The sequence below is a fragment of the Melampsora larici-populina genome, assembly GCF_000204055.1.
Source record: "Melampsora larici-populina 98AG31 unplaced genomic scaffold MELLAscaffold_33, whole genome shotgun sequence".
NCBI classification, from domain to species: domain Eukaryota; kingdom Fungi; phylum Basidiomycota; class Pucciniomycetes; order Pucciniales; family Melampsoraceae; genus Melampsora; species Melampsora laricis-populina.
The window spans coordinates 867,248-894,809 of record NW_006768797.1 but is presented as its reverse complement, the minus strand read 5'-3'; the positions used below and the strand labels follow the sequence as shown (position 1 = coordinate 894,809).

At 43.3% G+C, this 27,562-nt stretch overlaps 4 protein-coding genes across 4 annotated transcripts; 2 read left to right on the top strand and 2 right to left on the bottom strand.

Annotated features, from left to right (window-relative positions):
- Window positions 1–1,808: 1,808 nt before the first annotated feature.
- Window positions 1,809–2,915, bottom strand: MELLADRAFT_89913 (uncharacterized protein; the record flags this gene model as incomplete). Its single annotated transcript, XM_007412859.1, has 4 exons — window positions 1,809–1,824; window positions 1,888–2,156; window positions 2,236–2,787; window positions 2,880–2,915. 4 exons carry the CDS (start codon window positions 2,913–2,915, stop codon window positions 1,809–1,811), a joined length of 873 nt encoding a protein of 290 aa, XP_007412921.1.
- A 306-nt stretch (window positions 2,916–3,221) lies between these two features.
- MELLADRAFT_78502 (uncharacterized protein) lies at window positions 3,222–8,000 on the top strand (the record flags this gene model as incomplete). The annotated part of the gene is made up of 10 exons (XM_007412878.1): window positions 3,222–4,485; window positions 4,709–4,990; window positions 5,090–5,230; window positions 5,322–5,602; window positions 5,686–5,775; window positions 5,850–6,201; window positions 6,279–6,495; window positions 6,575–6,727; window positions 6,803–7,324; window positions 7,398–8,000. 10 exons carry the CDS (start codon window positions 3,298–3,300, stop codon window positions 7,661–7,663), a joined length of 3,492 nt encoding a protein of 1,163 aa, XP_007412940.1.
- A 1,061-nt stretch (window positions 8,001–9,061) lies between these two features.
- On the bottom strand, window positions 9,062–10,352 carry MELLADRAFT_65369 (uncharacterized protein; the record flags this gene model as incomplete). The annotated part of the gene is made up of 6 exons (XM_007412858.1): window positions 9,062–9,456; window positions 9,517–9,610; window positions 9,688–10,009; window positions 10,087–10,146; window positions 10,212–10,239; window positions 10,313–10,352. 6 exons carry the CDS (start codon window positions 10,350–10,352, stop codon window positions 9,062–9,064), a joined length of 939 nt encoding a protein of 312 aa, XP_007412920.1.
- An 11,104-nt stretch (window positions 10,353–21,456) lies between these two features.
- Window positions 21,457–22,737, top strand: MELLADRAFT_89910 (uncharacterized protein; the record flags this gene model as incomplete). The annotated part of the gene is made up of 1 exon (XM_007412879.1): window positions 21,457–22,737. The coding sequence occupies one exon, from the start codon at window positions 21,457–21,459 to the stop codon at window positions 22,735–22,737; it is 1,281 nt and encodes a 426-aa protein (XP_007412941.1).
- Window positions 22,738–27,562: the final 4,825 nt, after the last annotated feature.

Below are 27,562 nucleotides of genomic sequence, written 5' to 3'. Positions count from 1 at the left end.
TTTACAAAGCTTGCTGAGACTTCCAACCCTCAAATTGCTCAACTTTTGTGGGAAAACTTGAACATGCTTTTTCATCAAATCACTCTGATCTCAACGGGGTCTGCCGAGCCTTGCATGGCCACACACACACACTGACACAATACTTTTGTAGGCTATGAGCTGGATCCTTTACAACATGAGACGCAGATACATAATTGCTCATCAAACAGTCGGAACGAACGCAGCGATTTTATCACACGTCTCACGGCTCATTCATCCAAGGCAGGTGTAGCTTGGTGAGAAAAAGGCATATTAGCACTCCGCTGAGTAATGTCACGATTGCCCCTTGAAAGAATAAATTCCTTCCGTGAAAAAAGTTAATTCCGATCAATCAAGATCCTTCGATCAACGGTATCTAGAGTGTTCTCGATGTGACTTGGGCACACTGGTATTATATAAAAGCTCGCAGTGTTCCAGATAATCAGTTCACCAAGCTTACGGTCGGAACGATGGATGAGGCCAATATGTAAACCAGAAAAATAAATGTATCAAAGATGGTGTATAATTTGGTTTATACAACTGGACAATTTGACTCGCCAGAATCAGATGTCCAGTTCAGAATTACTCAGGTTTGTGTCTTTTGATCTTTCCTGGAAAATATTCTATACTTCTCAACACCGACTATTGTGATTTCTAATTTCATATCATGAAGCAAAAATTTGATTAAATATGATGTGTTCACTTATAAGCAGGTCTTTTGAGAATGGGGGTCTTCTTTGCTTAGGACTTCTTGAGCACTCAGTTCATAACTAACATAGTATGAGTAAACTTGTTTTCAAGGCTGACCATCAAGGAAATTTCGTTTGTATAATGATGAAACAGTTGTGTTTATTTATTGCAGCAAGGTTTTGATCATCATCCAGGTTTCAGTCAATCATTTGTGAATACACACAGCCAGATGATCGTGTGGCAAGAGATGAATTTATAAAGAATTGTTTTTTTCGATCGTATCAATTTTTGTAATGACTTGAAACAAAGGATGGAAATTTACGAGTTATGATCCATCCAGGAGGAAGTAAAATGCAATTGACTATATATGTATCATAAACATCGAAGTGATGAGCCTGCTTGACTAAATTGCCTTTTCAACTTCAACTCCTCTGAGACTTGATTGGTTTTCCAAAAAGTTCAGTAATTATTTATACATTCACATTTGTGCAGGTGCAATTTGCATTACTTGCCAAATGACTACAAGATTCGTATGATTTAATTTTTCGTGACTTTACCCAGTCAGAGATTTTGATCATCTTGGCATTTTCGTGTGGATCTGGCCTTTGATCGCCTGTAGTTTCGCGATTTGTGTCTATGGAATTCATTCTCAACCTTTTATTTCATCATGACCATACTTGTCACGAGCAAACAGACACTGGGTCTAGTTCATACCTACTCACATCGGCTTTTCACACAACCTCGCGGTGTGACCTCAATCACTCGCTAGACTAAGCCATGACAGTGCAGGTATCCGAAATACGCGTACTGAGTAGTATATTTGATGAAATAGCCACCAAGATCTAACTTATCTTACATGATACATACAACAGGCAACAACACTACTCTCTTGTGCGATCAGAACACGTAGGATGGTTGAGTTTGTGCTGTGAATCAGCCTTCAGGAGTTTCACATCGCTTTGCCATGAAAAGTGCTTCAAGGTGAATGAGTTTGGTCGCGCGAGGGAGATTCAATTTTAGGCCAAAAGTATAGTTTTAATGAGCATTGATGAGACTTGGCGCAGATCTTGGACCAAAGCTGACGAAGCTTTGAGACTCGATTAAGCGATGAATTTCCTGAGGAGGTTGTTAAGATCAGTGAAGGTAAGTGAAGATACAAAAAAGAGAAATGTCACGAACTTGAGAAATCTCCTATGAAACTCTGTTCTGAGGAGATCGTTAACAAATTCCTTCTTAGGTTTTTCGTTTACGTCTCGCGCTTGATTCTTAAAGATCACATCATCATCCCATCGTTTCTTGACCGAGAAGCTCGTAGTGGATGTGGAAACCGAATTGGTAGGTGAAGTGTTTCCATTCACATTGAGAGCTGCTTTCAGATTGAGTAGTGGATTTCCCATGGCAGCTGAAGTTTCTTTATCAACTGCATCTGTAGCAGCACGTTCTTGTTCCTGTTGTTGAGAGCAAGATGATGATGATGATCAATTGAATGTGAACAGATTGTAGTACTGATAAACTCGGATCTCTTACCAATCGCTCCTTCTCTTCTGCCCTTTCACGTTTAATCTTTTCTAGTTCTTTCAATAGTTCGGCGGTTTCATTTTCATCATCATCACTATCATCACTACTTTCATCATCATCGTCACCATCATGGTCACCTTGAAGAGAGTGATCATCCCCATTTTTTTCGGTCGCTTTTCCAGATTTTTTAGATTGCTTCCTATGATCTTCATCTTCATCTTCACTATCAGAGTCATCTTTATCAGCCAATAAAGCTTCTTCTAAAATCTTCCTTCTCTTCGCCTTAACTTCATCATCTTCTTGATCTTCTGTTGGTTGAATTGATTTTATTATAGATGATGATGATGATGACGATGGTTCTTCAATCAAAGGTAATAATCCAGCAGCTCTACGTTTTTTGGCATTGGCTTCTTTTTCTGCTAAGATTAATTCGAGTTTTAAATCTCTTCTTGAGATTTCATTGATTGAGTTTTGACCTGGTTGTCTATATTTTAATTTTGTATGTCCTGCTATATCTCTAGAACTATATTGTTTGGTATTCAATCTTGCATCTTTTCCCATCTAAGTTGTTTTTTGTTTTGGTAAAAAGATGGATTTAGAGTTAGTTAGTGGTTTGATCATGAGATTGAATTTGATGATCTAAAGATACGAACGGCTGGGGTCCATGTTGGTCGATGTGCGCTAGACATTTTTGGTTAAAGATAGAGATGATTAGTTAGATTAGTTGAAGTGAAAAGGTAGGACTGGTGAGTGAGAAGTCTAGAAAGATGGCGTGAATTGTTTCGAGATTGGGTGTATTGTTAAAGGTGATGTGACAGGTATGTGTAAGGTGAAGGTCAAGTGATCTGTCACCGGGTGTGATAGATTACAGAGTGATTTTGAGATTTGATCGGTTTTTAACTTTTCCGTCGATTAACCACCAATCTTCTCATTCTCACTCACACCATTCTCATTCTCACCATTCTAATTTTTACCATTCTAAGCATTCTCAACCAATCAACTGCTGTTTAATCTGCTCGCTTTTGAATGTTATTGAATTGAAATCAAATCATAACTTTCATTCTCAACAAGATGAACTCAAACAATCAATCAACCGATACTCCTAACTCACTACGTGACCCTCGATTATCATCTTTGCAAGTCACTCCGTCTCCAATCCCAACTCCATTGGCCACTCCTTCTTTGGTCACTAGCTCTCTCACAGATTCTAGTTTCTTTTCGCTTCGTGATCCTGCCTTGGAATCAATGTTATCTAGCGAGAATGGTCCTGCCTCTCTTCAAATATCCAATCCTACTCAACCCGATCTAGAAACCTCGACTTCATTGGCATCTGATTCAGTGCCTCCGCCAGGCCAACTAGGTCCCGATTTGCTTTCTTCTCAGATTGTCGCTAATCTTTTGGAACTTCAATCATTTCAAGCCAACCTCAACTCCTCTACGCCACCTACAATAGCTTCATCTACTATTCAGCCTGAAGGTCAGTCGAGCTCGAGTGTTGACATTCCAAGCAGTGTGAATCCAGAGGTTCAAGCACTCGAAGTGACAACCACCACTGAGATACCCACTTCACAAGAGCCATCCATCATACCTGCTCCGATTTCAAATCAAAGTGATGTCCCGGTATCGGTCTCACTCATTGACTCTGTCGAAGGGACCGGTTCTCTACCTGAAGGCAAAGCTGTAGAGCAGCCAGCCGTGACTGATAACCAAAACGAACCTCAATCACTCGATGTCCCATCTGTTGATCCACTCATGAATGGTGACCAGGAGATTGCTCGATCAAGGGAGATGTCTTTATCGATCGAGTCTACAGGCCAGCCAGATGTTGCGATTGAGGACCTGCCAGATCCGGCGACGGAAACCACCGAGCCGTCAGGTCATGTGATTGATCACGATCACGATATGGGTACGAGTGCTATCGACACGTCCGCTCCTTCTGCGCCAACCAATGAACCGAGCAATCCAGATCCATCTAGTCCGGTCACCATCATGAAATTTCCTTTACCGGCCAAACCAGCTTCTGATAATCACACACCGCTGTTCGCCCCATCCCCACCACAGGCATCCCAAGACGAATCACCGACTCCTCCATCCCCCCAACCTTTACTTTCACGTCTAGCGACTCTGAAACAGAGAGTAGAAAAGAACCGTATGGATGGAGAAGCTTGGTTAGAACTGATCGCTGATGCAGAGAAAAAGGGTGATTTAGAGAAGACCCGAGAAGTGTACAAATCCTTTTTGAGCAATTTTCCAGATGCTGTAAGCCTCAACACTGATGAAATACACAAACCAAATCCATCTCTTCACGTCCCAAACTGTCATCTCAGCCAATTTGCTCTTGACCTCGGACCCCTGTCCCTCTTGACTTTTCTTGCGAGACAAAGATATTGACCCACTGCCTTCCTGACTGTAAATTTTCTGCTCGTCCGGGCTTTTTTGATCCGCTTCACCACAAAACCTCTTGCACTTTGTCGTCCCGCAGGCCCCTCAATGGATAGCATATGCCGATTTAGAGCTTGGTCATGGCCATTTTCCCGAAGTGGAGCAGATCTTTTCACACTGTTTGCGCTCCTCCGTTTCCGTCGAGCTTTGGGCTTTCTACCTGAATTACATCAGAAGGGTGAACCCAGTCGAGGGTGACAAAGCTGCGGCTTCTCGTACCATCATCATTTCCGCCTACGAGTTTAGCTTGAATCATATTGGTATTGATCGAGAGTCTGGATCTATCTGGATAGATTATATCAGCATACTCAAAGCAGGGGAGGTCAGTGATTGTTAATTCTCAAGTTTTTTATCCCTCATATAAGGATTTCCGCTCGAGAGCCGAACATAATACGTTGCTTTGTATTCGCCGGCTCACTAGGCTTCGGGTACCTGGCAAGAACAACAAAAGATGGACTCGCTACGAAAGGTCTATCAAAGAGCTGTTTGCATCCCGCTGAACAACATTGAACAGCTCTGGAAAGATTATGATGCTTTCGAGCATCAGATGAGCAAGATGACTGTCAGTAACCGACATAACTCGTAGCTTGATCGCAGTGAGATGAACCCCGCTAATCAAGTTTGTATCTTCGATACTTTGTCTACATTTTTAGGCCAAGAAATTTTTAGCTGACAAATCGGCGCAATACATGGCAGCGCGTGCGGCACTTCGTGATATGAAGGCACTCACTGACAATCTTTTACGGCCAAAAGTGCCGGTAAAGCCTAACTGGAAGCGTATAGAAGATCATCGAAATCTAGAACAATGGAAGACTTACCTACAATGGGAGGAGAAAAATCCACTCGAGTTAACCGACAAGGCTGCTTTGAATACCCGAATCCAATACGCGTATCGTCAGGCAGTGATGCATATGCGCTTTTATTGCGAAATGTGGTTTGTTTCAGTTTTATAGGATATTGTCAAGAGATCAGTATAAGTGACATGAATTAATGAATGACTCTTGGTATGCGCTGCAGGTATTTGGCCGCCCACCATCTTCGAAAAATGGAAAAAACTGAGGAGGCTCTCCTTACGCTACATTCCGGCTTGACTGCTAACTCCACCAGGTATGCACTTGCATTTTCATATCATCGAAATATGCTCACTGAACTGACTATACTTGAGATTGCATCAACATCAGCATGGTCTTGACCTACGCCATTGTTGAAATTCAAGAGACTCTAAAAAATTACTCAGTATGCACAGAGGCATTCAAAGCTTTGATTGATCATTATCATTCAGAGATTGATGAAATCAACAAGACGATTGAAAAAGAGATTGCGCATGGGATTCCTATCATCGAATCTAAGACTGCCAATGGTGTGGATCATGAAACGACTCATGAATTGACAGAAGAGGAACAACAACGGGCCAGACAGGAAGAAGAGTTACGCACGAACGTCACATCCTTGTATAAGCCCAAGGTTGATGAACTACGTGAAGCTGCGGCCAGCGTTTGGATCACTGAGATGCGATTTGCTCGTAGGACAGAGGTACGCACTCGGAATTGGGTTGACATCTATATATGACATCATATCATCTCATCTTTTTTGTACCCCTCAACCTTTAGGGAATCAAACCGGCACGCGCAGTGTTTACCCGAGCAAGAAAATCTCCATACCTCACAAGACATGTGTTTGAGGCTTCGGCAATGATGGAATACCATTGGAATAAAGAGGCATCAGTTGCTACAAAAGTTTTCGATCTAGGACTAAAGTCTTTCAGTGAGGATGTTGAATACGTTCTGAACTACCTCGATTTTCTCATCAGCCTGAATGATGATAGCAGTAAGTCGGTTTGATCGATCTTTCATGAAATAACGCTATCTCCGATGCCCCGAAAGCTTATTGACTCGGTGTTACATAGATGCACGTGCGCTATTTGAAAAAACCATTTCTAAGATTTCATCAGAGGCTGCCCGACCTCTGTGGCATAGATGGGCAGCATACGAGTATATCTATGGAGATAGTACTGCTAGTCGCAAGCTGGATGCTAGGATAACTGAAAATTTCCCCGACTGTCAGTTATCATTTCTACACTCTTCTCTGTAATTGTAATCCAACTGACTTTATCCTTCAATCATACTATATACAGGGAGCATTGTTCAGAGGTTGGGAGACAAACATAATTACAATGGACTTGAAGATGTACTTGGTCGAGAGCTTGGGACATCCGTTGAACCCATTCCACTACGACGATCTCCTTCACCTGTACCTCAGCATCTACAGGGCTACGGCTTCAAGCGAGCTTCCTCTAAGGAACCTTCACATCCGCAATCAATCCCATCTGGTCCAGCAGCCCTGCTAAGAAATAGACAACGTGATCGAAGTTTCTCACCTGATTTTCGTGGCAAAAGACCACGTGGACAACGGGATTCGATCTCACCCGAACGTAGGGCAGGTGGGAATCAAGCGGAACATGGTGGTGGTGGTGTACCTCATCGAAGACCACGCGATAGCCACGAAGGACCTAAACGAAATCGATACAGTAGTCCTCCTCGTGGAAGAGAAACACCCCCACACCTTGCTCCTGCAGAAAGAGAGAATCCATTTGCATGGTTTCCAGATGGATTACGATACTTGCTTGGGATTTTACCGTCTGCATCATGCTTTGATGGTAAGTGAAAAAAAACAGGGTTAGATTAAGAACAATGTACTGATCGTGATCGATCGTTTATCTCTTTGTGTAGGTCCTCGTTTGGATGTGCATACTGTCTTACAAGTTTTGGGCGAAGCTAATATCCCAAACACGGGAGGCAATGGAGCCAATGGTAATGGTAATGGATCAATGGGTGGTTCCATCAACCCTCATCATCATAATAACAATAACTCAAGTCGAGAAGGGTTTCATTCGAATGCACCTATTGGATGGGGACCTAATAGAGGAGGAGGAGCCATAGGAAACTTACAACATACCAGATCTAATAGTTCCACTCGTCGAGGTCGACGTAAATAGTAATAAGATGATCTGACGATTTTTTTTTACACAAACGATGAATGTGTGTTGGAGTATCTGAAGTATGATTTTGAAAGAGATTGTGTTAAAGTGTGATTGATCATTCACTTTGTCTTCTTTTTAAGATCGTAATAAAGATATGACGAGATCATTATTAGATGTACAAAAAGGAGTAGTGGCCTATACATATAGTCAAAAATAGGTCTTTGAATTTTCTTTTTTTATCTTTGATGGATTTGTGAGACGGAAAAAGTAAATATATACATTTATATATAAATATAAAGATTTCTATATATATATATCCATTTATACTAAGAAAAAAAAAGCAATTTATCTTAAATCGCGGGAGTACTGCTGTGCTGATTATGTCCTTGAGTCTTTTTGAGACTTGGAATTTGATATTCGTTAGGTGTGTTATGGATTGATTGATTTGAATGTTTTTTTGGATAAAAACTTGATGAGCTAAGCTACCTTGAGAGTATTTTTTCGGGTGTGACAGACAATCAATGAGTTGGGATCATGTAGACAAAAGTTGATACATTTCAAACCACTCTGGAGTCTGGGTTGATAAAACAGGAATACAAACCAACTTGAAAAGATTTATTGATTGTTTAACTTGATCGTCTGAGTCAACTCACATGAGAAGAATATTTTTCCTCTACAGTCAACTGATTGTGGAACACTGGAATGAGACGTAAAGTGTTGTTTATGTATAAGTTTAACCGGTTTGGCAAGAGGAACGAACTTGGTTGAGTTAACTTAAAAACCTCGGATCATTTGTTTTGTTGGAACTTTGATTACAGGAAGTGCCCGGAAAGAGGGTTAAGAGAAAGTTGGATGGATTTTTCATAAAGAGCTTTTTGTCAATGTATCGTGAATCATCCCACCGGTGAGATCATTGTCCAAATACTGTGCAGTGGTACAGCATTACCGCAGCGAAATTGGGATACCAAACACGGTAAAACTGTACCACTGTGGCATTGATGCGATCATAAAACTACCACGGTAAAACAACCGCTCTCAAACGGAGCCTTGCATCAAGATCTCACCTCACAAAGTGAGGTGACAGTGTAGTTTGACACTTGCCATTCTTAAGATACTGGTCAAACTCGGAAGCGATTTCGCCGCAAGGAGAGGATGGCAAAAGCGGCAAGGCTCAGACTTATTTATGAAGTGTCGTAAACATGAATAAATTGTTCAAACAAGAAAGCGCTATGACGTGACAAGCCGCGAGAAGGAAGCCTCAAGGGCTTTTCTCAAATCTCATGAAAGGGAGATGGAATGGATCATGACAAGTTGGAAACAATTATCAGAGAGGAGAGAAAAAAAAAGTGAAAATAATAATGATCATTATCCGATGAAGCTGGCAGAAAATGCGAAGACGTGCAGGCAATCAAATCAGAAATTTCTATTGCCATTACCGACGCCGTATCCGTTGTAGCCGTTGCCGTTTCCATTAGGGTATCCGTTGTTGTATCCGTTGTATCCGTTGTAGCCATTACCGTTTCCATTGGGGTATCTGTTAGGGTATCGATTCTGGTATCCGTTGTATCCGTTACCGTTTCCATTGGGCAATCTGTTAGGGTATCGATTGTTGTTGCCATAAGGGGAAACATGACCGATAGAGTTGAACAGGGATTGTTGGTTGTAGTATTGGAATTGGGCAAGTTGAATACCAAACTGGCGGAAGACATTCATGTTGATGTTGTTGAAGATGATGCTCATGGGGATACGCAGGAGTTGAGTGATGCCGAAGATGACTTGGATACATGAGGAGAGAATCCTTATATCATCTGCAATGAAGATAGGTCAGTGAAGGTCGAGTATCCTATCAATAGTAAAACGTTACATACATTGGAACAAGGAGATCTGGTTCCAGTATTGCCTTTGGATGATCATAAGGATCTGTTGGATTGAGACAAAGAAGTTCGACACGATGGCTTGGAACTGAACAAGGTTGAAGAAAGTTAGAGAAACAATGATTATTGAGACGACATGAAAGGATTGACGGAGATTTGACGTACCTGGAATGTTTGGCCAACGTTGGTACACAGAGTGCAACCGCGCTGAAATTGATTGAGCATTTGCCAAAAGTTCGTGATCATTTGTTGGAACTGGAGCGCGAATTGTTGGGCTTGGAGTGTTTGACTCTGCCAAAAGGCGAGAGAGTTTCGGGAGATTGTCACAAAGTTATTGAAGGTGGTTTGAAATTGCGAGAAAGTTGAAAAGGAGGGGTTTCCAAGAACGAGCTGGTGACCCCAATGCATGCCGCCGATAGAAGGGACTACGGCCCCACAGTTGCCCCAGCATTTTGCTTCAATGGACTTCAGCTGGTTGTTGTCTCCTCTAAAAAACAGCGTACAATCTCAGCTCACGATTCAATATAAATGATTAAATTTAGTGAACACTCGAAAAGCACTCACCCGACTTGTTGCTCTGTTGAAGTCGACCGAACAGCTAATTTGGCAGCACTGGCGGTCAAACTAGAGATGAAAAAATCAGTCAGAAGGGAACAGAAAGCAGTGGATTCAAGGAATTGTACACTGACGCGGGGGCAGGAAAGGCAGCGGCGGAAGCTGAGAGAAAGGAAAACAGTTGACAAGATCAGTAAAAGAGGTAGGCTTGAGCAATATAAGCAGAATGAAGTACCTGCAAGGGTGGCAACGATGAGGGTGATGCTGAGTTTCATTCTGTATGTTATTTAGGCTTCACGTAAAACAAACAAGTGACGGAAAGATGAGCAGAGTTGGTCGTTAAAATTATTATTCTCGTAACAATTCGTTTTCAGATTTTTTGGATCTAACAAAGCTCGTTATGAAGATGGATGAGGGTAAGGGCGCAGGTGAGGGCGATGAGGGTAGAATATTTATACCCATTTGCCTTCGCAGAAAGAGTGAATATGTAATCAGTATCTACTATCAACACCGCTCGTATGAACTGGAATGCTATGTACCTCACGTACCGAAGTTGCTGTCATACGCGTGCTTCCCTCGGCCTTAGCCTGCTTCCGACGCGATACAGGCCGAGGGAAACGATCTAAATACGAATTCAATGATTTTTGTTTTGCATCCTTCCCCACCGGTATCCTTCCCCTAAAGCGCGATAATCTGGTACACGCCGGTCCTCGACCCAAGAAATCACGCTTTGAATGGAGCAGCTCGCCGGCGGCCGACAATTATCGAATTCGATATTGGTCAATAGGAAATTGATAATAACCTGAAGTTTATTTCAAATCGTTCTGTGGGCGTGAGCAGAATGAAAGTGAACAAAACTGAACAACCCCCATTCAATGATACGTCCGATAGATCAAATGTATAAACTTACACACTGAGAGGCGGTGTGTTGTTCACACCTTGTTCTCAACTTTTTCTCGAGCATGTTCGACTGTGGGATGAGAAAGGTAGGATTGAATTGTCTCTGTTTCAAAACCATGTAATTACCTTTTTTCTTTTTTGTTGATTTCATCAAAATTAGGGTGGGCTTCATGTCAAAACAAATCGAACCTAAGATGGCTTTTTGTAGGCATCGCTCAGAGGTCGAATCGAGTTCTAAAATTACATATAAGCCCTAAACTTAACAAAGTCCCATATATTAATAAGCCCCATATAAACTTGACTGAGTCCCACGCTCGCCTCGAGCGAGTACAGTTGACTCTGAGATAACCCATACCCTTTTATGGAACCCAAAAAGTATGGGTTATCTTGGAGTATGAGCTATCAGGATTCTCTGCAATAACCCATATATTAGTGGTTATGGGTTATTGCAGAGATTTTTTTGCGGAAGGCAAGAGAGTATGTGATTTCATTGCATACGTTTCACGCTCGCACCCGGCGCCTTTTTCGTGGCCCAGGGCATGGCCGTGGCCATGGCCTACACCCGGCGTGGCCTGCCATGGTAAGGCCCTTACTAGCCGGGGCCTCACCGTGGCGCCACAGTAAGGCCGTGTCTTGATCAGCAATGCAACGTGTCGCATGAATTTACTCACAACCAACATCACCCATGCCGCCATCCTCTAGGACTTGTCATTTTCGCCGCCGCAGGCAAGATAGATCCAACTCTCTCTCAACGGAACATTCAACATCAGATATTTCAACCTCTTCAACCAATCCAATCAACAGATCAAGTTCATCAAACAATAACTCAAACCTCAATCAACGCTTGGAGCACGTTTGAGACTTAATCAAGAAGCGGACCTCCTGGGTATGGGATTACTTTGAACCAGCTATTGTTGACAAAAAGATCAAATATATTTGCCAGCTTCCCAGCGAGAAATCAGCCAATGCTTTGTGTCACTGTCCAATCACTGAAGACAGAAAGGGTGGCACTAAGTCTCTCAGTCGTTATCTCAAGCACCAGCATAGAATGCAATCAAGCATGAAATTGAACCAGCTCAGGGAACAGGAAGCAAATGGGATGGTATGCTACCATCATACTATTCCGCAATTGTTCTTTTCTTAGATACCATCTTCTAACATGTTATTATGAATCAAATTTTCAGGACACTTTGACATCAGAGTCTTTCAAGAAAGCACTTGTCAAGATGTGCGTTGAGGACGAGTTACCCTTTCAGTTTGTCAATTCCGATGCATTTCAAAAGCTGTTGTTGCTTCTCAACCCCGATGTGAAACATCTTTTCATAAGTCCTACTACACTGAAGGACATGTTATTTGGAACATTTAAGCTTTATGAAGCACGCCTCACAGAATACTTTCGAGATATCAATCACATCAGTCTAACTTGCGATTCCTGGACTTCACCTAACCACAAATCAGTTTTGGGGGTCACTGCACATTGGATAGATCAAAAATTCGAGTTGAAGAACACCATTCTTGCACTGGTTGAAATTAAAGGTCCGCACAGCGGTGAAAATCTAGCAAACCATCTTCTTTGTATCCTGGATCAGTTTTCTTTACGCTCCAAGCTCTACTGTATCACTGCCGATAACGCCTCCAACAACAATACTCTTGCGTCTTCTCTTGAAGGGAGTATTACACAGTTCTCTCGTGCCAACCACCTCAATGGATGTATAGCTCATGTTATCAATCTTGGAGTGCGAGAGTGTCTCAAGCACTTCACCAAAAGTCTCAAGCCGAATAATATGACCGTACCCGAGGAGTTTGGACAAGTTGTTGAACAAGTCCTTTCACAGAAGACCGCGTGCCTCCTTCAAAAGATCAACGACATCTCATATAAATACAAAAACAGTCCTCAATTTGCAGCACGCGTTCATGAAATTGCCTCGATAACTCCTGGGATTGGTCACTCACTGGGCCTTCTAACTGAATGCCTTACTCGGTGGAACTCGCTGTCTCATGTCTGCGCTCGAGCCATTCGCATGAAGAGCGTGATAAATTTCATACTCGATAACGACCCTCAATACACCAACCTCCGAATCAGTGATCTTGAATGGGGAATACTGGACAATCTAGTGAGGTTTTTACAACCTTTTGAAAAGATCACCTCAAAACTTTCAGGTACAAAATACCCCACTTTCTGCTTAGCCGCCTTAGCATATGAGAAGATGATGAAAAGACTTCAGGCAGTGAGTGCTTTTCATCACGACTCATTTTATGTAGCTTTGTTGCTTATATTATCATCATGACTCTACTATCAGGCTATGGAAAGTCCGGCCACAATGCCTAGTCTCCGATTGGCTTTGAAGCCCATGTACGATAAAATTGCTGCGTACAGGGATAATGCGATCAGAAAGTATACATACCTGGTAGCACCAGTCCTTGATCCCAGGATCAAGCTTGAAGGAATCTGTCCTGATATTGTATCCCGTGAAACTTTGGAAGATTATCTTCATACCAAGTGTATTCGTCTAGGAATCACCAACACCGTCGAATTATTTGAACCCAACGAAGTAGGTCAACCAAGCTCAGATTCAGATCTAATTGATGAAATCCCGGCATCTCAACCACCTCAACCAGTTTTTTGCCTTCGAGAAGAGATTGTGTCATATCTCAACCGACCGGTCGAACCTCAATCTGTCACACCATCAAGCTATTGGACTCTCCATGACAAACATTACCCCCACCTAGCCAAACTTGCTCAAGCAGTCCTCGCTATTCCCGCTACCAGTGTACCTTCGGAAAGCGCCTCTTCTGACAGTGGTCGTGTAATGGATGACTACCGATGCTTGATGAAGATTTTCACACTCATGGAACAGGTCTGTTTGAAAAGCTGGATGAAGGTACTCGACTGAGTTTTTTAATCTCTCTCACATCTCCTTCTGATGTCAAGCAAGCAAATTTATAAATCGCAAATTGTGAACACAATCTCAGATCTCACAGTGCAAGTTTAGGTTTGGCCGTTTTTAAAATTTATATCGTTTCCTATCGTTTCAATACATTTTTGAAACATTCATATCTTTTCAATACGTTGTTTTTTAAATCTCTTCTGTCAAAAAGTGCTATACAATAAGATGTGTTGTTTAAAGATATCTGAATTGCAAACTACTCGTATGATTCCCAAAAATCTGATTCACCAAGTTTTTGTTTTACATACTGTGACAAAGTACTCAGCGGAAAAAACAATTGTTCAAAACAAAATTTAAGAAGGAGGTCCAGATACAGGAGAATGTTCAGAAGTTAAAGCAGCAGTTGAAGGACCCGATGAAACAGTTGTAGCCCCACCTGCTCCTTCCATTAACTCTGACATACTCGTTTCAAGTGAATCGATCCGTTTTCCTAAAAGGTCCACTTCAAAAAAGAACAGAAAAATCAAAACAAAAATTGGTTAGTGTTTTTTCATTTCTTGTTTTGTTGAATAGCTTTGGAGAGGCAAAAAGGGATAACAGAACAGGCTTACGTCTGTCCAAGACGTCGACTTCTATTCTTGAAAATTTAGTTTCAAGTTTAGATAAAACACTATCAACCTAAACATTCATACCCAAATCCACATTCCATTCCAAAAAGAAACCAAGAATCAATGAATCAATACAAAATTAAAGAAAATCTAGATGATTATTAAAAAGCAGAATCAAGTCGATTAGTATCTTCTTAAGGATTTGTGTATTTTTGGAAGACTTGTCCGGTCAGATAGCTTACCTTGAAATGAGACTGATTTAAAAGTGAGGTCATGTTGAATGCATGTTTTTTCTTTGTGAGATCGAGATTGAACATGGTGCGTGTGCGATCAAGTTAGGCTCTTATCCTCGTCTGCGCTCTGCAAAGGCCACGGCAGGGCCCAGGGCGTGGCCAGGGCCATGGCCTAAGCCATGGCCATGGCCATGGGCCCTGCCGTGGCGCCACGTGGCTTCGTGGCTTTGGGTGCGAGCGTGACATACGTTTCAAGAAGAGCAAGCAAGGAAAGACAATAGGTTGGGCTGGACTGGCGTTTTGGAACAAGCTGCACTGAATGTATGCAGAGCTTGCCTAAGAGCCCTCCCACAAGATTTTGCTTCCTCAGAATCTTTGTGTCTGAGGTAATTTGTCATTACATTGGCTGAGTTAAGGAAGTCGGAGTATGCTGGGCAAGGAGGTACCTTGATCTCAGCGTGTTCTGGAGCAGATAGAGGTGTGATGTTGTTGTGTTGTTCAATTGCTTCAAAAAATTCCTCCGGAGTCCAGGTCTCAAGGCCACTTGTGGGCTCATTGGTAGGATATAGGTGTTCTGTAATGGGCATCATATTTTTTTATGAACAATTCAATGAAATGAGTTCTTGAATATCCTGCTCAAGATCTTGCTGAGCAGATGGATTGAGACTCTATGGTGCAATATTTGATTTTTTTTGTGGGAAACTATGGGTTTTTGGCTTTGATTTTCAAAAAAAAGGTATGGGTTATGGGGTATGATAGATTTATGGGTTTGTGGCCCGTTTTCCCCGCCCATAAAAAATATGGAGGCAAAAAACTATGGGTTAGGGTAGAGTATGGCGTATTGGGGATATGGGTTATTTTGGAGTCAACTGTACATAGTGCAAGCCAGGGACTCACAGTCAAACCAGAAAAGCTTGTCACAAATTCCCCGCCAAATTGCTCGAGTTTTGCGGGCAAAATCTGTCAAGCTTTTCCGATTTGACTGTACTACAAACTCGTACGCTTCATAAGGTGAGCGGTGAGCCTTTTGCAGGCAAGAACTCCAAGTCCTTCTGCACTGTTACCCACCAAATAAAACACCTCTGGACCAAAGAAAAGAAATGTGTGCAAGTCTTCAAAGCATAATGTACAACCTTGCTTGATCAACCAACAGCTGTTCCTTCAGCTTTAAAATGTTTGTAAAGTATTGGTCTCATTTTACATGTGGTAGCTGTATTTATACCAACTGCGGAGCAAAAACCAGGGACCAAAACCTTTTGCACTTTTGCACGGTCAAAAAGCTTGGATGAATATAGCACATGTCGCGTCTAAAATCCTGTGATGTTTGCAGCACTCACATCTTCATCTAATCTGATCTATGTCGTGGCAATTAAAGCATGCCTCTGACTCGCAGCAAGTCTTTGGGCACCTTAAACCTCTCTAGCGAGGGGCAGCAGCCCACGCAAGGCCACCACAACAAGAAACCGGCTTTCATAAACTCAATATTGAAAGGAACTTGCGCAGCTAGGTCCATTTCTTTTCCGGTGATTCACGCGGAAGACAAAGGTCAAAGATGTTACACATCTTTTGTAATCTTTGTTTTCAAATACAACGCCAAGTATTTGTGCTCTGGCGTAGAACTTGTTCTCACTGAGTGAGAATGAGGTCTACTGAGCTGCGGGTGTGAAACACCTAGCGAAGGAAAACAGTCCCCGTCCAGTCAGTCTTCTCAGACCACTAGGACGGGGAGTGCTCTGCTATCAGAATCTACGAGCAATAGGGTTCAGAGACCCTTCGAACCAAGGGTGGGAGGGCAAGTTTTTGTCCAAAAAACAAGCGGGTTCGAAAAAGGCTCGTAGTGATACAACGAGGCAGAGGGGAAACTGAAGCGGATGAGGGAGAGAGAGGAAGCGGTGGAAGATTCTCAGAGGGATTGCGAGTGCGAGAGAGAACTTGTGAGATGGTAGACACAACCTCTTCAAGGAAAGTCTCATCTCAGGGCGACAGTCGGTGCGCTCAACCGTTCCCTGATGATTACTCATCACTCCTCACAACTCTTGTGCTTTCGGGGTATCCGCTGGTTTCCTGAGAAATGGACCACGCTCGATCCTCGTGCCAGCGTCACAACCATACATCCATTTCTTTTCCGGTGATTCACGCGGAAGACAAAGGTCAAAGATGTTACACATCTTTTGTAATCTTTGTTTTCAAATACAACGCCAAGTATTTGTGCTCTGGCGTAGAACTTGTTCTCACTGAGTGAGAATGAGGTCTACTGAGCTGCAGGTGTGAAACACCTAGCAAAGGAAAACAGTCCCCGTCCAGTCAGTCTTCTCAGACCACTAGGACGGGGAGTGCTCTGCTATCAGAATCTACGAGCAATAGGGTTCAGAGACCCTTCAAACCCAATCAAGGGCTCGAAGGATCTTGGAGCCTAGACCCTTCCAAAGGGGCTATGAACCCCAATCTCGAAGATTCTGAAGCGCATGAATCCTTCTAAACTCAGCCAGTATTGGCCATTAGGTAATTCAACTTATAGGTTACCGCCAAGGGGTTGTAATTCTAGCGACAAGGTTGTCAAAACACATTCAGGGAGATGAAGACAAGCAAAATTTTATATCAAGACAAGGCAAAAACAAAAAGCGCAACAATCTATCTGGTGCGCAATTCTTTTGCGAGACGCCTCGTCTCTTTCGCCACCCTACTACTGCATGGCCTAAGGTACAGTTTGTAAGCTGAGGATCTCCATCTACCAGCCTTTTGTAAAGAACGTGTCGAGCATCCCAAATGAGCCTTAAGTGAAGCGCCCCCTATCCTTAAGCTATGGCCTGACCAAGACGAGTCACCTCGAGGGTTACCTCTACGTAAAAAGGTAATGACTGAGCACCTGGTGATTGGACCGGAATCATCTTGTGCAGGGAACAGCGGATCGTTTGGCCTTCCTTGCCGACTTAAGAGAGCTGACAAAGTTGCCACCGGGTCTAGATAATTCGGTTGGCATGACACGTTAAGGTATTGTGCTTCGCCGGGAGCAGCCGTTTTTGCGTAGCGTATTTTTAAGGTCGCATTTCTTCCGTCTGGTGCTATTCTGACATCTTTCCGTCGTATAAAGACTGACGCATTGTCCGTTCGCCTCACCAACTCTCCCAGGCGAGCGAGTCCCCAGAAGCCGACTAAGATCACTCTGAGACGTCGGATCCAATGGCAGGATGAGCCTGTTGATATCCATTAAAGTCAGACCTAGGCGTTCTTGGTGTGATGGCGAGACCTCCGTTTTCCGCACAGCTTTGAGTAGGATTTGCAGCCTGTCGATATTAACGTCAGGGAAAGTCAAATCATGTAAAACGTGCCACATTCGTAGGCCGGTGATGTATTGTTTAGTTGTATCACTCAGCACCTTATGATTTCCTTCTTGATCACTGCACCACACGACGAACATATAAATCATTTGCGGAGTCGTTGGGAATAGTACAACTGGGTATGAATTCATAAATTTAAAATATTTGTTAACCAATGCTGCATAGTGTTTCACCGTTGATAAGGCCCAGCCTTTATGTAAGATGACTTCGCTGGCCTTGTCTAGCTGTTGAAAGACCCCCGGGCTCGTTTGACAAAGTACGTCGTGAGGTGACAACATTATCAGACAATTGCGAGGGTTGGTTTTTTAGGGAATACTTGCTGGATGAGTGGAAATAAGTCTGATGGGATATCGATAGTGAGCATGTCCTTTTTATCTTTCGACGGGTCGAAGCCTCTAGATAGGCAGTCAGCTTTGTTGTTGCCTGAGATGACCCTTACCAAATTTAAATCACAATCGTTTTTGATTAATAGAGTCTGGACTAGTTTCCATTCTTCATTAACCCAGTAATCCCTCGATTTTCTATTTCTTGCAGCGCCTTCTGTTGTAGTGTTGTCGGTCAGGCATGAGAATGTAAACCCTGCCAACTTGGTCTTTGTTTTCAGCATCAGGAGTCCTAGGCGTACGGCGACCGTTTCAGCCCAAGCGATAGATCGTTTGGGCTGACCTTCGGGTGTTTTCCAACCTTCTATCCATCTGAACTGGGCCCATGACTTACCAATGATAATGCCAATACTGTATTCGCTGGAAGCATCGCCTACCCACCCCACGTTTTTTACAATGTGATCTGGTAGGACTCTAGTCGGTTCTAAATCTTTTAATACGGACTTCCAATGGATCAAATCTTCTTTCACATCGTCAGGCATCCTTCTCTTTCCCGGAGTTCTCCAAACAGCTACCCAACGATAGTTAGCGGCTAAGTAAGCTTTTAGTTGTGGTAGTATTAATGTTAAATGACCAAGTTTTCCGTTAAACTTCTCCACCTCATTTCGTGAAAACCACTCTTTTGCCATAAATGTTTCGAGTTCTAGTTTTCGCCTTTCTAGCTTAACTTCTGGTAGATAGACTGTACTAGTCTTGCAATTCCATAGAAAACCTATGAATTTTTGCTCATAAGCGAATTCCGAGTACTTAGTCGAATTTGTCTTGACCCCTAGTTCCTCGCTCGCTAGCACAATGTCCACCATAGATACCTTGTCGTGTTTCCTTTTAACCATAAGGTTATCATCAACCCATCAAAATGCAGCCTTCAATTTGAACTTTCGTTTCATCAACTTTTTCCATCCGTCAGCCGGGCCTCCAAAGGATCCACAGCCTGCCACTCCGCCAAAAGCTATTCTAACATCAATATAAATCATATCGTCAAATCCCTTTATTGCTAAGAAAGGCCATTGTGAGAAGTGTGTTGGAATTTGTCTATAAGCCCCTTCCCAATCAAAAATACCAAGGAGAACTTCTTCGTCTAAATTTTTAAAAAATAAAACTACAACCTTAAAATCGTCCCAAGTAGTTTTGAAATCTCTCTTATCCACAAAAGAATTAACAGATGGAATATTGTCGTCGAATTTAGGGAAAGATAAGTCGTTAATCGGCCTGAAAGAGCCATCATTATTAATTACTGCACCTAATGGACTTGTCCTAAAAAACCCTAGCTTTTCGTAAACTTCTTCTTTAGAAAAAGGGCCGAACATGCGGCCTAATTTTATTTCTTTCTCTATGTTTGCTTCTATCTTTCCTTTTGCATCTTCCGCCAATTTGTGATTTGGAGGTGAATACCATCTTTCATTTAATATTTTGTGTTTCGGGATTCCTTGATGGAATACTTCTGCAAAACCTTCTAGTAAATAATGAAACTCGTCTAATAAACCATATCTTGTCAATTGTTCTTCCCAGAGTGGGATGTTCATCTCGCATTTTACAATTGTTGGCCATGTTTTTATCATTTTGTTTTTAAAGACACTTAAGTTATCAATCGTTTCTGATCTCTTTCTTTTCATTGGTTCACTGTATCATTTTCCAACATAATTTCATTACACTCAATACAAATTTGATACAAAAAAGGAACCTCTATCTATAATAATCTTAAAGTACAAATGAGAGCTTACGCCATCTTCTCCTTTGAAGTTGACTGTTTCGGCTCAACAGTGTCCTTTTTCACAGTTTTGTTACTCGGAATATAATTTTCGTCACTTTAATCATCAGAAACAACTTTATCAATATTTTTTAATGGTCGGCGGTACCCAAAGGAACGACGGTACCGCCAATTTCCATGACATGGTGATATCAGCTCGGGGCTATGCTGAGGAGTATCCTCCTACCGAGGATACTCACTCTCAAACGCGGAGTTGGGAAATGTTGTGGAGGAGTGAAAAGTTTTTCATCTCTTCTCCCCTTCCCTCTCACAACCCCGCGTTTCTCTTCCCCGACCGCTGAGCATATCTCACCATTGGCTGAGAAATTCCTCACCTTCATTTCTCTCTCTCACGCTATCATCCTTTTTTCGTCAATACTACCAGTGTTATTTTCACAGTAACCTGGCTCACCAAAGTTATAAACAACCTCCTTTCAGATTAATCCGCAAGCAAAATTACGCAAGTCAAGACAGTGCTACTTTTCAGTAACCTGTCCAGCAATATCCACTTTTATTATACACGTCAAGTCAGATACAGTGTGACTTTTCAGTAACCTGTTCAGCAAGTGGAATAACGAAAGTTCAACAATGTCAAACAATAACAGGATCGAAACCAATCTGGAGAGGTTCAATAACTCTGTGAGGAGGATTAGTGAGAGAATCGCAAATAGAGCAGGATCAGCTCCTCCCAAAGGTTGACTACCGTCATCCGGCACATCCATTAGCCCTGTTGAACGCACGGAGACAACTGCAACCGATACCAACGCGAACTCAGCAAACACACAGGCAAATAGAGGACGTGCCAGGGGAAGAGGAAAGAGATCAACTAACGTCAATACTAGAGCAAGCACCGCCGCACGAAACCTCGCAGCTAACGCCGCAGGAGACTCCTCCAATGGAGCTAACACCGAAGTAGGTGTGGAGAACAACTCGAACAATACCGGTGCGAATCCCTCCACTGGAGACGCAGTCGTAGATTTGCAACCCACCGGAGGCAACGGTGATTCGACGTCCGTAGTAACCCAAGACGAGAGTTTACAGCCAGAGGCGCTCATTTCGAGAGACGAAGTGATTAACCCATCATCACGTAGGTTTCAACACATTGTTCTATCCACCGCTTATGGTGTTGCCACAGAAGTGAAGCCACAGATTTCTATGTGTTGCCATCAATTGATGTTGCCTCTAGGAGATGTTAACATGGAGAGTTATGTTTACTTACGATATTTTACGTCTATTCCTCTCCCGGCCCATAGCCACACGCTCACCTAGTCGCCGAAGTACGATGTCAGGCACTGGTGTGAGTCCACCACGTGGATTCCATTCCTGGTTGGCAGCCAATGGCCTTACCGTAACGGCAAAACCAGTCGAGAATCAGTCTACTCATGGACGAAACCAAAACCCCTTGATTGGACAACTCCAAGCAGTGACCTCTAAGTCTGCCTCTTCGACTCAGGCTACACGCACCAAACCAAAGAACAAGACCGTGGGTTTTTGTGACCTGTCCAACGTCGATGACGACGACCCGGTACTCGTGCAAAAGAACTCTAGCACTTCGGAGAAGGAGAAGGACAAGGTCGAATGCGGAGAAGAAGGCATAGACACAAACGGTTTAGTAGCTCTATCGAAGTATTTCGAAGATAAGATGGTAGCCCTAAAGGGGTACTTACCTTTGACGATCTTCAACCCCCAATGGCTCAAACAAGATCTCTTGCAACAGTCTGGCCGCACTCGCACCACGAAAGAGAAGCTTGAGGAGTCCTATGTCGGAATGAAAGTCCCTGTTGAATGGAAAATGTCATTCGGAGAATGGGTGGTCGCATTTGATCTGTTTGTGGCTTACCTGAGATACTACAAGCACGATGACGTGGCGAACCGGTTCGTCATACACAAGGAGAATGTGATGAATATTAAGAAGGAGAACTTCAATTGGCCCATGGCTTTCCGCTACGACATAGCAATCAGGACCACTGTTCTAACTGTCCGAAACGCGAACGGGAAGCTGGCAAATCCGGCAGTACGTGACGAGAAGATTGAACGTAACGCCTTTAGAGACACAGAACGTTACAACGATTTCCTACCGGCATACGCAGACCTAAACCCGTATAGCAATAATGGTCCAAAAGCTTACTTCAATCCGATAACTGGAGAGGACCTTAGGTCTACTTTCAATGGACAAACCGGAAGTAACGTTCACCACTCGAATCCTTTCTTACCCAACAACAACACCCCCTTTCCCAACGCCCCGAGCCGTCCTAATGCAAGGTCCTGGGCTTACGCGAATCAACCAGTCTACGACGGGCCAGGAGGTGTATCGTATGGAGGGTGGGATGATCGAAGAGGATCTGGTAGAAACGTGCGGGGTAGAGGTAGAAGCAGTGGGTACACTGGAGGGGGCCAGCACGGGAAAGACCACAGCCCCCCCCATTGTCGTTTCCACGATTCGTCGAGGAGAGGTGAAGGAAGTGGAGGCTGGCGTCGAGAGGAACGGAGAGATGACCGTCGTAATGATGAACAAGACTACAACAGTCACGGAAAGTTTAGAGGAAACCAGAAGGCGAAGTAAGCCATAAATTAGGTTCTCATTTTGAATGATGCTTTCTCTAGTTCAAAGCGTTCTTTGCTCCTCAAGAAGCTGGCCTCTGACTGTGTGTATCCGGCATGCCTCCACAATGCTTCATATTTCTTGATCTGTACCAAACTCACTTTGTGGGGTCGTGGGATCGTTCATTGTGATCTCATTTGATTTGTTGATACGCTACCGACTGTGCAGTTGTTCACGCAATGTATCCCACAATTGATTGGAGATATTCTTTGTTCTGGAAATCTGACTTGCGCTTGTCGTGAACTTCTTCACCCCTAGTTCCCACAGTGACAGTCGAGACATGAACCTGTCATCAGCTACAAGGCAAGAGGGAAGGAGATCTGTCCCGCAGGGTAGACCTGAACAAAACAATAGCAGAGTGAAATTGCTACCTTACAGTAACTCTGGTAACTCCTTCGACGCGAGATGGCCAGGTGAGTTGGCGAGATCGGAGCTAAACCTGTCCAAATGGCGCTCTTTGGTGGAATCTTTATCGATTGGTGGAGATGCAAAAGAAGTCCTAGAAGGTTGTGAGGTGGGATTTCATCAAGGAATACCCGATCATACTTTGGGCCCTTTGAGGTGGTTCACTCCAAAGAATCACGAGTCAGCTAAGTTAACGAAAGAGAAGATAACGAACACTTTAGAGAAAGAGAAGAGAGCTTTACGTATCTTTGGTCCGTTCTCCCATGAGGAGGTATATGAGAAGTTTGGTTTCTTTCGATCCAATCCTATGGGTAGCGTGATCAATGGCGACGGTTCCTTTCGCATTATAAACGACCTGTCTTTCCCACACGATAATCCAAAAACACCATCAGTGAACAGTTTTGTTGACAAGAAGGAATTCGTCACAAGCTGGGACGATTTTAATACCGTAATCTTCTTCTTCAAGAGAAATAATGGCGACCTGATGCTGGCTTTGTTCGACTGGGAGAAGGCGTACAGGCAAATAGCCACGCACCCTTCTCAATGGAGGTATCTATTCATTTTAGATTTGTATGACCGCCTGTGGATGGATACAAGGATCCAGTTCGGAGGTGTAGCGGGTTGTGGAGTGTTCGGTAGACCTGCTGACCTATGGCGGAAAATCATTGTGAAGTTCTTCAATCTCGAAACTGCCTTCCGTTGGGTAGATGACAACCTGCTAGTTAAAGAACGGACCAACAAAACGACCATCCAAGATATTGTGAATCTTAGCAACGATATGGGCGTGTCTTCAAATCCTGAAAAAGTCCACGATTTTGCGGATGAACAAAGGTATATTGGTTTCATTTGGAATGCTAAAGAACGAACGGTCAGGTTACCTGTCAAAAAATTGGAGGAACGAACAAACCAAGTTATTGAATTCTTAGTTCCGAACTCGTCGTTTTTTCACAAAGATGTTGATAAGTTCGTAGGCCGACTGGTACATACTTGTTTTATTGTTCCAAATTTACAGTGCTGCATGCCGAGCCTGTGGAGGTGGAAGAAGGAATGGCACAACTTGTCAGCCAAGAGGAAGCTCCCAAACGACGTCAAAGAAGATCTGATTGAATGGAGAGAAGCGTTACAAGCTTTCGATGTGAGAAGGATCATTCCAGACTTGACACCTGTCGACCTCGATTGGGTTGGTGACGCGTCGATGAAGGGTATTGGTGTGTTGATTGGTCAGAAGAAATGGGCGGAATTCACGCTTCTACCGGGATGGAACCAACCATTGGCAGACCTAGTTACACGTAACATCACATGGGCTGAGACTGTTGCCATACGGTTGGGTTTCATTTTGGTTAGCAAACTCGAGAACGTAGGTGGAAAGAAGTTGGTGGTACTTACGGATAACACTACCTCGCAGTCAGCAGTAGAAAAGAGGAGATCGGGAGATAGAGCAGTGAACGGTGAATGGCGAATGATACAAAAGCTGTTGTTGTCCTCACACGCAGATTTGGTAGCACACAGAGTCAAGACCGGGGACAATATGGCAGACTTGCTGTTGAGGGGGAAGGATAGTAGAGATATTGGCGATCGGGTCATCATAGAGATCCCGATCAATTTGAGTCCTTATGTGAAACAAGTGATCTGATGTTTTGAAATGTATAGAATGTGACATACCCTTTGATCCCTGCCCCAATTTTTTGCCTGCCCCCCGAGAGGCCGGACCCGACTTGTACTGCTCGACTCTCTGGCCTTGGTCGGAATGTAGTTGTCACGGGTTGAACACACCCGTGGTGGGCTTTCATAAGTTTTCCATTTAGAATTGAAGATAGTTCCTATAGACCATCGATTTTTCCACTTCACCCAGATAATGGAGTTCTCGAGAGGACAGGACGGTCTCGACGCGACCTCCTCGGACTGCGTCAAGACGTACCTCCTACATGGAAGCTGGGCTGACACCACACTGAAGCACTACAACGCTGGTGTGTCAAAATTAATGACCTTCACGCTAGAACGGAAAATCCATCGAACTCTCCTACTGCCGATCCGACCTGAGATCCTTTATCAGTTTGTCACCTGGGCCAGCCCTTCTTTACCAGATGATGGGACGGAACGAGGATCCGCGCCGATAAAATCGACAACAGTCAGGTCTTACTTATCAGGCATTAAAGCATGGCATTTGCTTCATGCGTTCGAGTACCCGCATTTTGCTACTCCGAGGGTGGAAGCGATCCTAAGGACGGCAACAAAGTTAGAGCTCCTGAAGGCACCAAAGGTACCAAAGAATCCGGTCTTGGTCGAAGATTTATTCACTCTGGTGGTAAAGTTGTCAGATGGTAGTTTGGAAGAGAAAGTGGCTTATACTGTAGCTCTCATTGCTTTCTGGGGGATGGCTCGACTGGGGGAGCTATTAAAATCTTTGACAAAAGCAAATCAAGTCAAAGTGAAAGACCTTGTCTGGGACCCGAAGGGCAACTTCTTTCAAATTCAAATCCGCGAAGCGAAAACAGCGGTTGTAGGGGAGGTTCAAGAGCTACATTGTCAATTCCAGCCATCAATTTTGGACCCAGTGGGGGCGGTAAAGCGGCTAATCGCTAGCACGGGCGCCACTGAGGATGACAATCTTTTCTCTTACCCGTGTGCTATCGGACGAACTACTTTGTCGAAAGGAAGGTGTCTCAAGATGTTCGAAGAGGCTTGGAAAGACACTTCTGGATGCAAGCTCACGGGACACTCTTTCAGAGTAGGCGGCGCCTGTAAGGTTCCTAAGAACCTTCACTGGAAATCGCACAAGGGACGCTGTGATGATCACAGCACGAGAGTTTCTAGAACCCAAGAGACCTTATTATTTCAAATCTATCAAAACACAGTACGTAAGACTGGTTCCAAAGGATAAGGGGTAGGAAGGTCAGTCCCGAATCACTCCTACAAGTCTGATTGAAAGTAAAGGAAAACAAGTATTTGAAATAAGGACTTTACCTGGTTCCAAAGGATAAGGGGTAGGAAGGTCAGTCCCGAATCACTGAGGAACCAAGCGTAGAAGTCAAAACAACTATATAAAGGAAATAGAAATCTGTCTGTTAATAATTAAGTAGTTTTGATATGTATCTTAGTATTTATGTATTGTAATGGCCGCAGGTCTTACAGTCTCCCCTCCTTTAAGGAAATGTTCGACCAGCCTTTAATGAAAAGAAAAGAAAAATTGAAAAATCAAAATCCAAAGAAAAGAAATAATTTGATTGAATCCTTCGACGAGGAGCAGTCACGTAGCACGTTATCTCTACTGAGAGAACTTAGAGAAGTTTGAGTTGTAAAAGGAGAACCAGAGAATTTTTTTTTTCTTCGTAATTCATTCTGTGTTGCATGAGGTGTCGTTTTGGCTACAAGCGTGTGGACATGGTTCTTCACTGTGTCTTTCCTTTATCGCCCAGGGGGGTTGTCGATCAGTTTTGATCGCGCCTTGACCAGGTCACCGTAGATGGGGTTTCTCAGGCTCAGGACGATGCCCAGAGTCAAGGGGAAGAGCTCCCCATCTACCGTGGCTGGTGGCCCTACCCCCCTCAGCCCCTTTTGGAGCTGGGGGCCCCCCCCCAAGAAACCTATGCCTACCTCACTCGCAGGGGTACGTTGTGGTTTGCCTAGGGCTCACCGGTTTAGACCTAGTGTGACACTTCCTACCACAAAATGCAATTAAAAAGACTATTTGAAAAATGACCCCTTGATATCGTCCAAGAGAGAATGGACTCACAAATATGCACGAGTAATGGTATTTTAAATTTTTACTTACTAATTTTGACCTTTATAATTAGGGTTCTTTCCTCTACCCCTATGCGGTCTTTGGTAAGGTGATGGAGATCTTTCTAACTTCAGACCTCGTCCTCTATCATTTCTCCTGTTATTTTTATAATCATTTCCTCTCTGAAAATTTGGTACTCTTAAAGTTGTAAAATCTTCATATTCGTCTAATTCTAAATCAGCTGAGTCATGATTTTTTCCGTACTTGTATCTGTTACCGTTTATCGGGCTAAATCTTTCCTTTTCCTGACCTTTTGCGTAAGCTGTAAAATTTTTTATATTATTAATTTTTAATAAACAAATCAATTGTTACCAACTTTACTTACGATTGTCCTTTGGAAGTATTCTTCCATCTTGTAAGGGGAGCACCGGAGGATCTGGGGATTTTTCCTGAGAGTCTGAGAGTGAGAGGATTCTGAGACTGAGAGAATACAGTTCCCCCGGTACACACATATCCCACAAGCATATTACATACACGGTGACTTAAAGGTTTTTGACGCAATTTTAAGGCAGAAATCTTAAGCCTCGGTACACCCTAGATGTCACAAGCTCAGCATTTTTTTCTTCACCCCGTGTTTCAATCAAAAATTCTTTCAGTTCC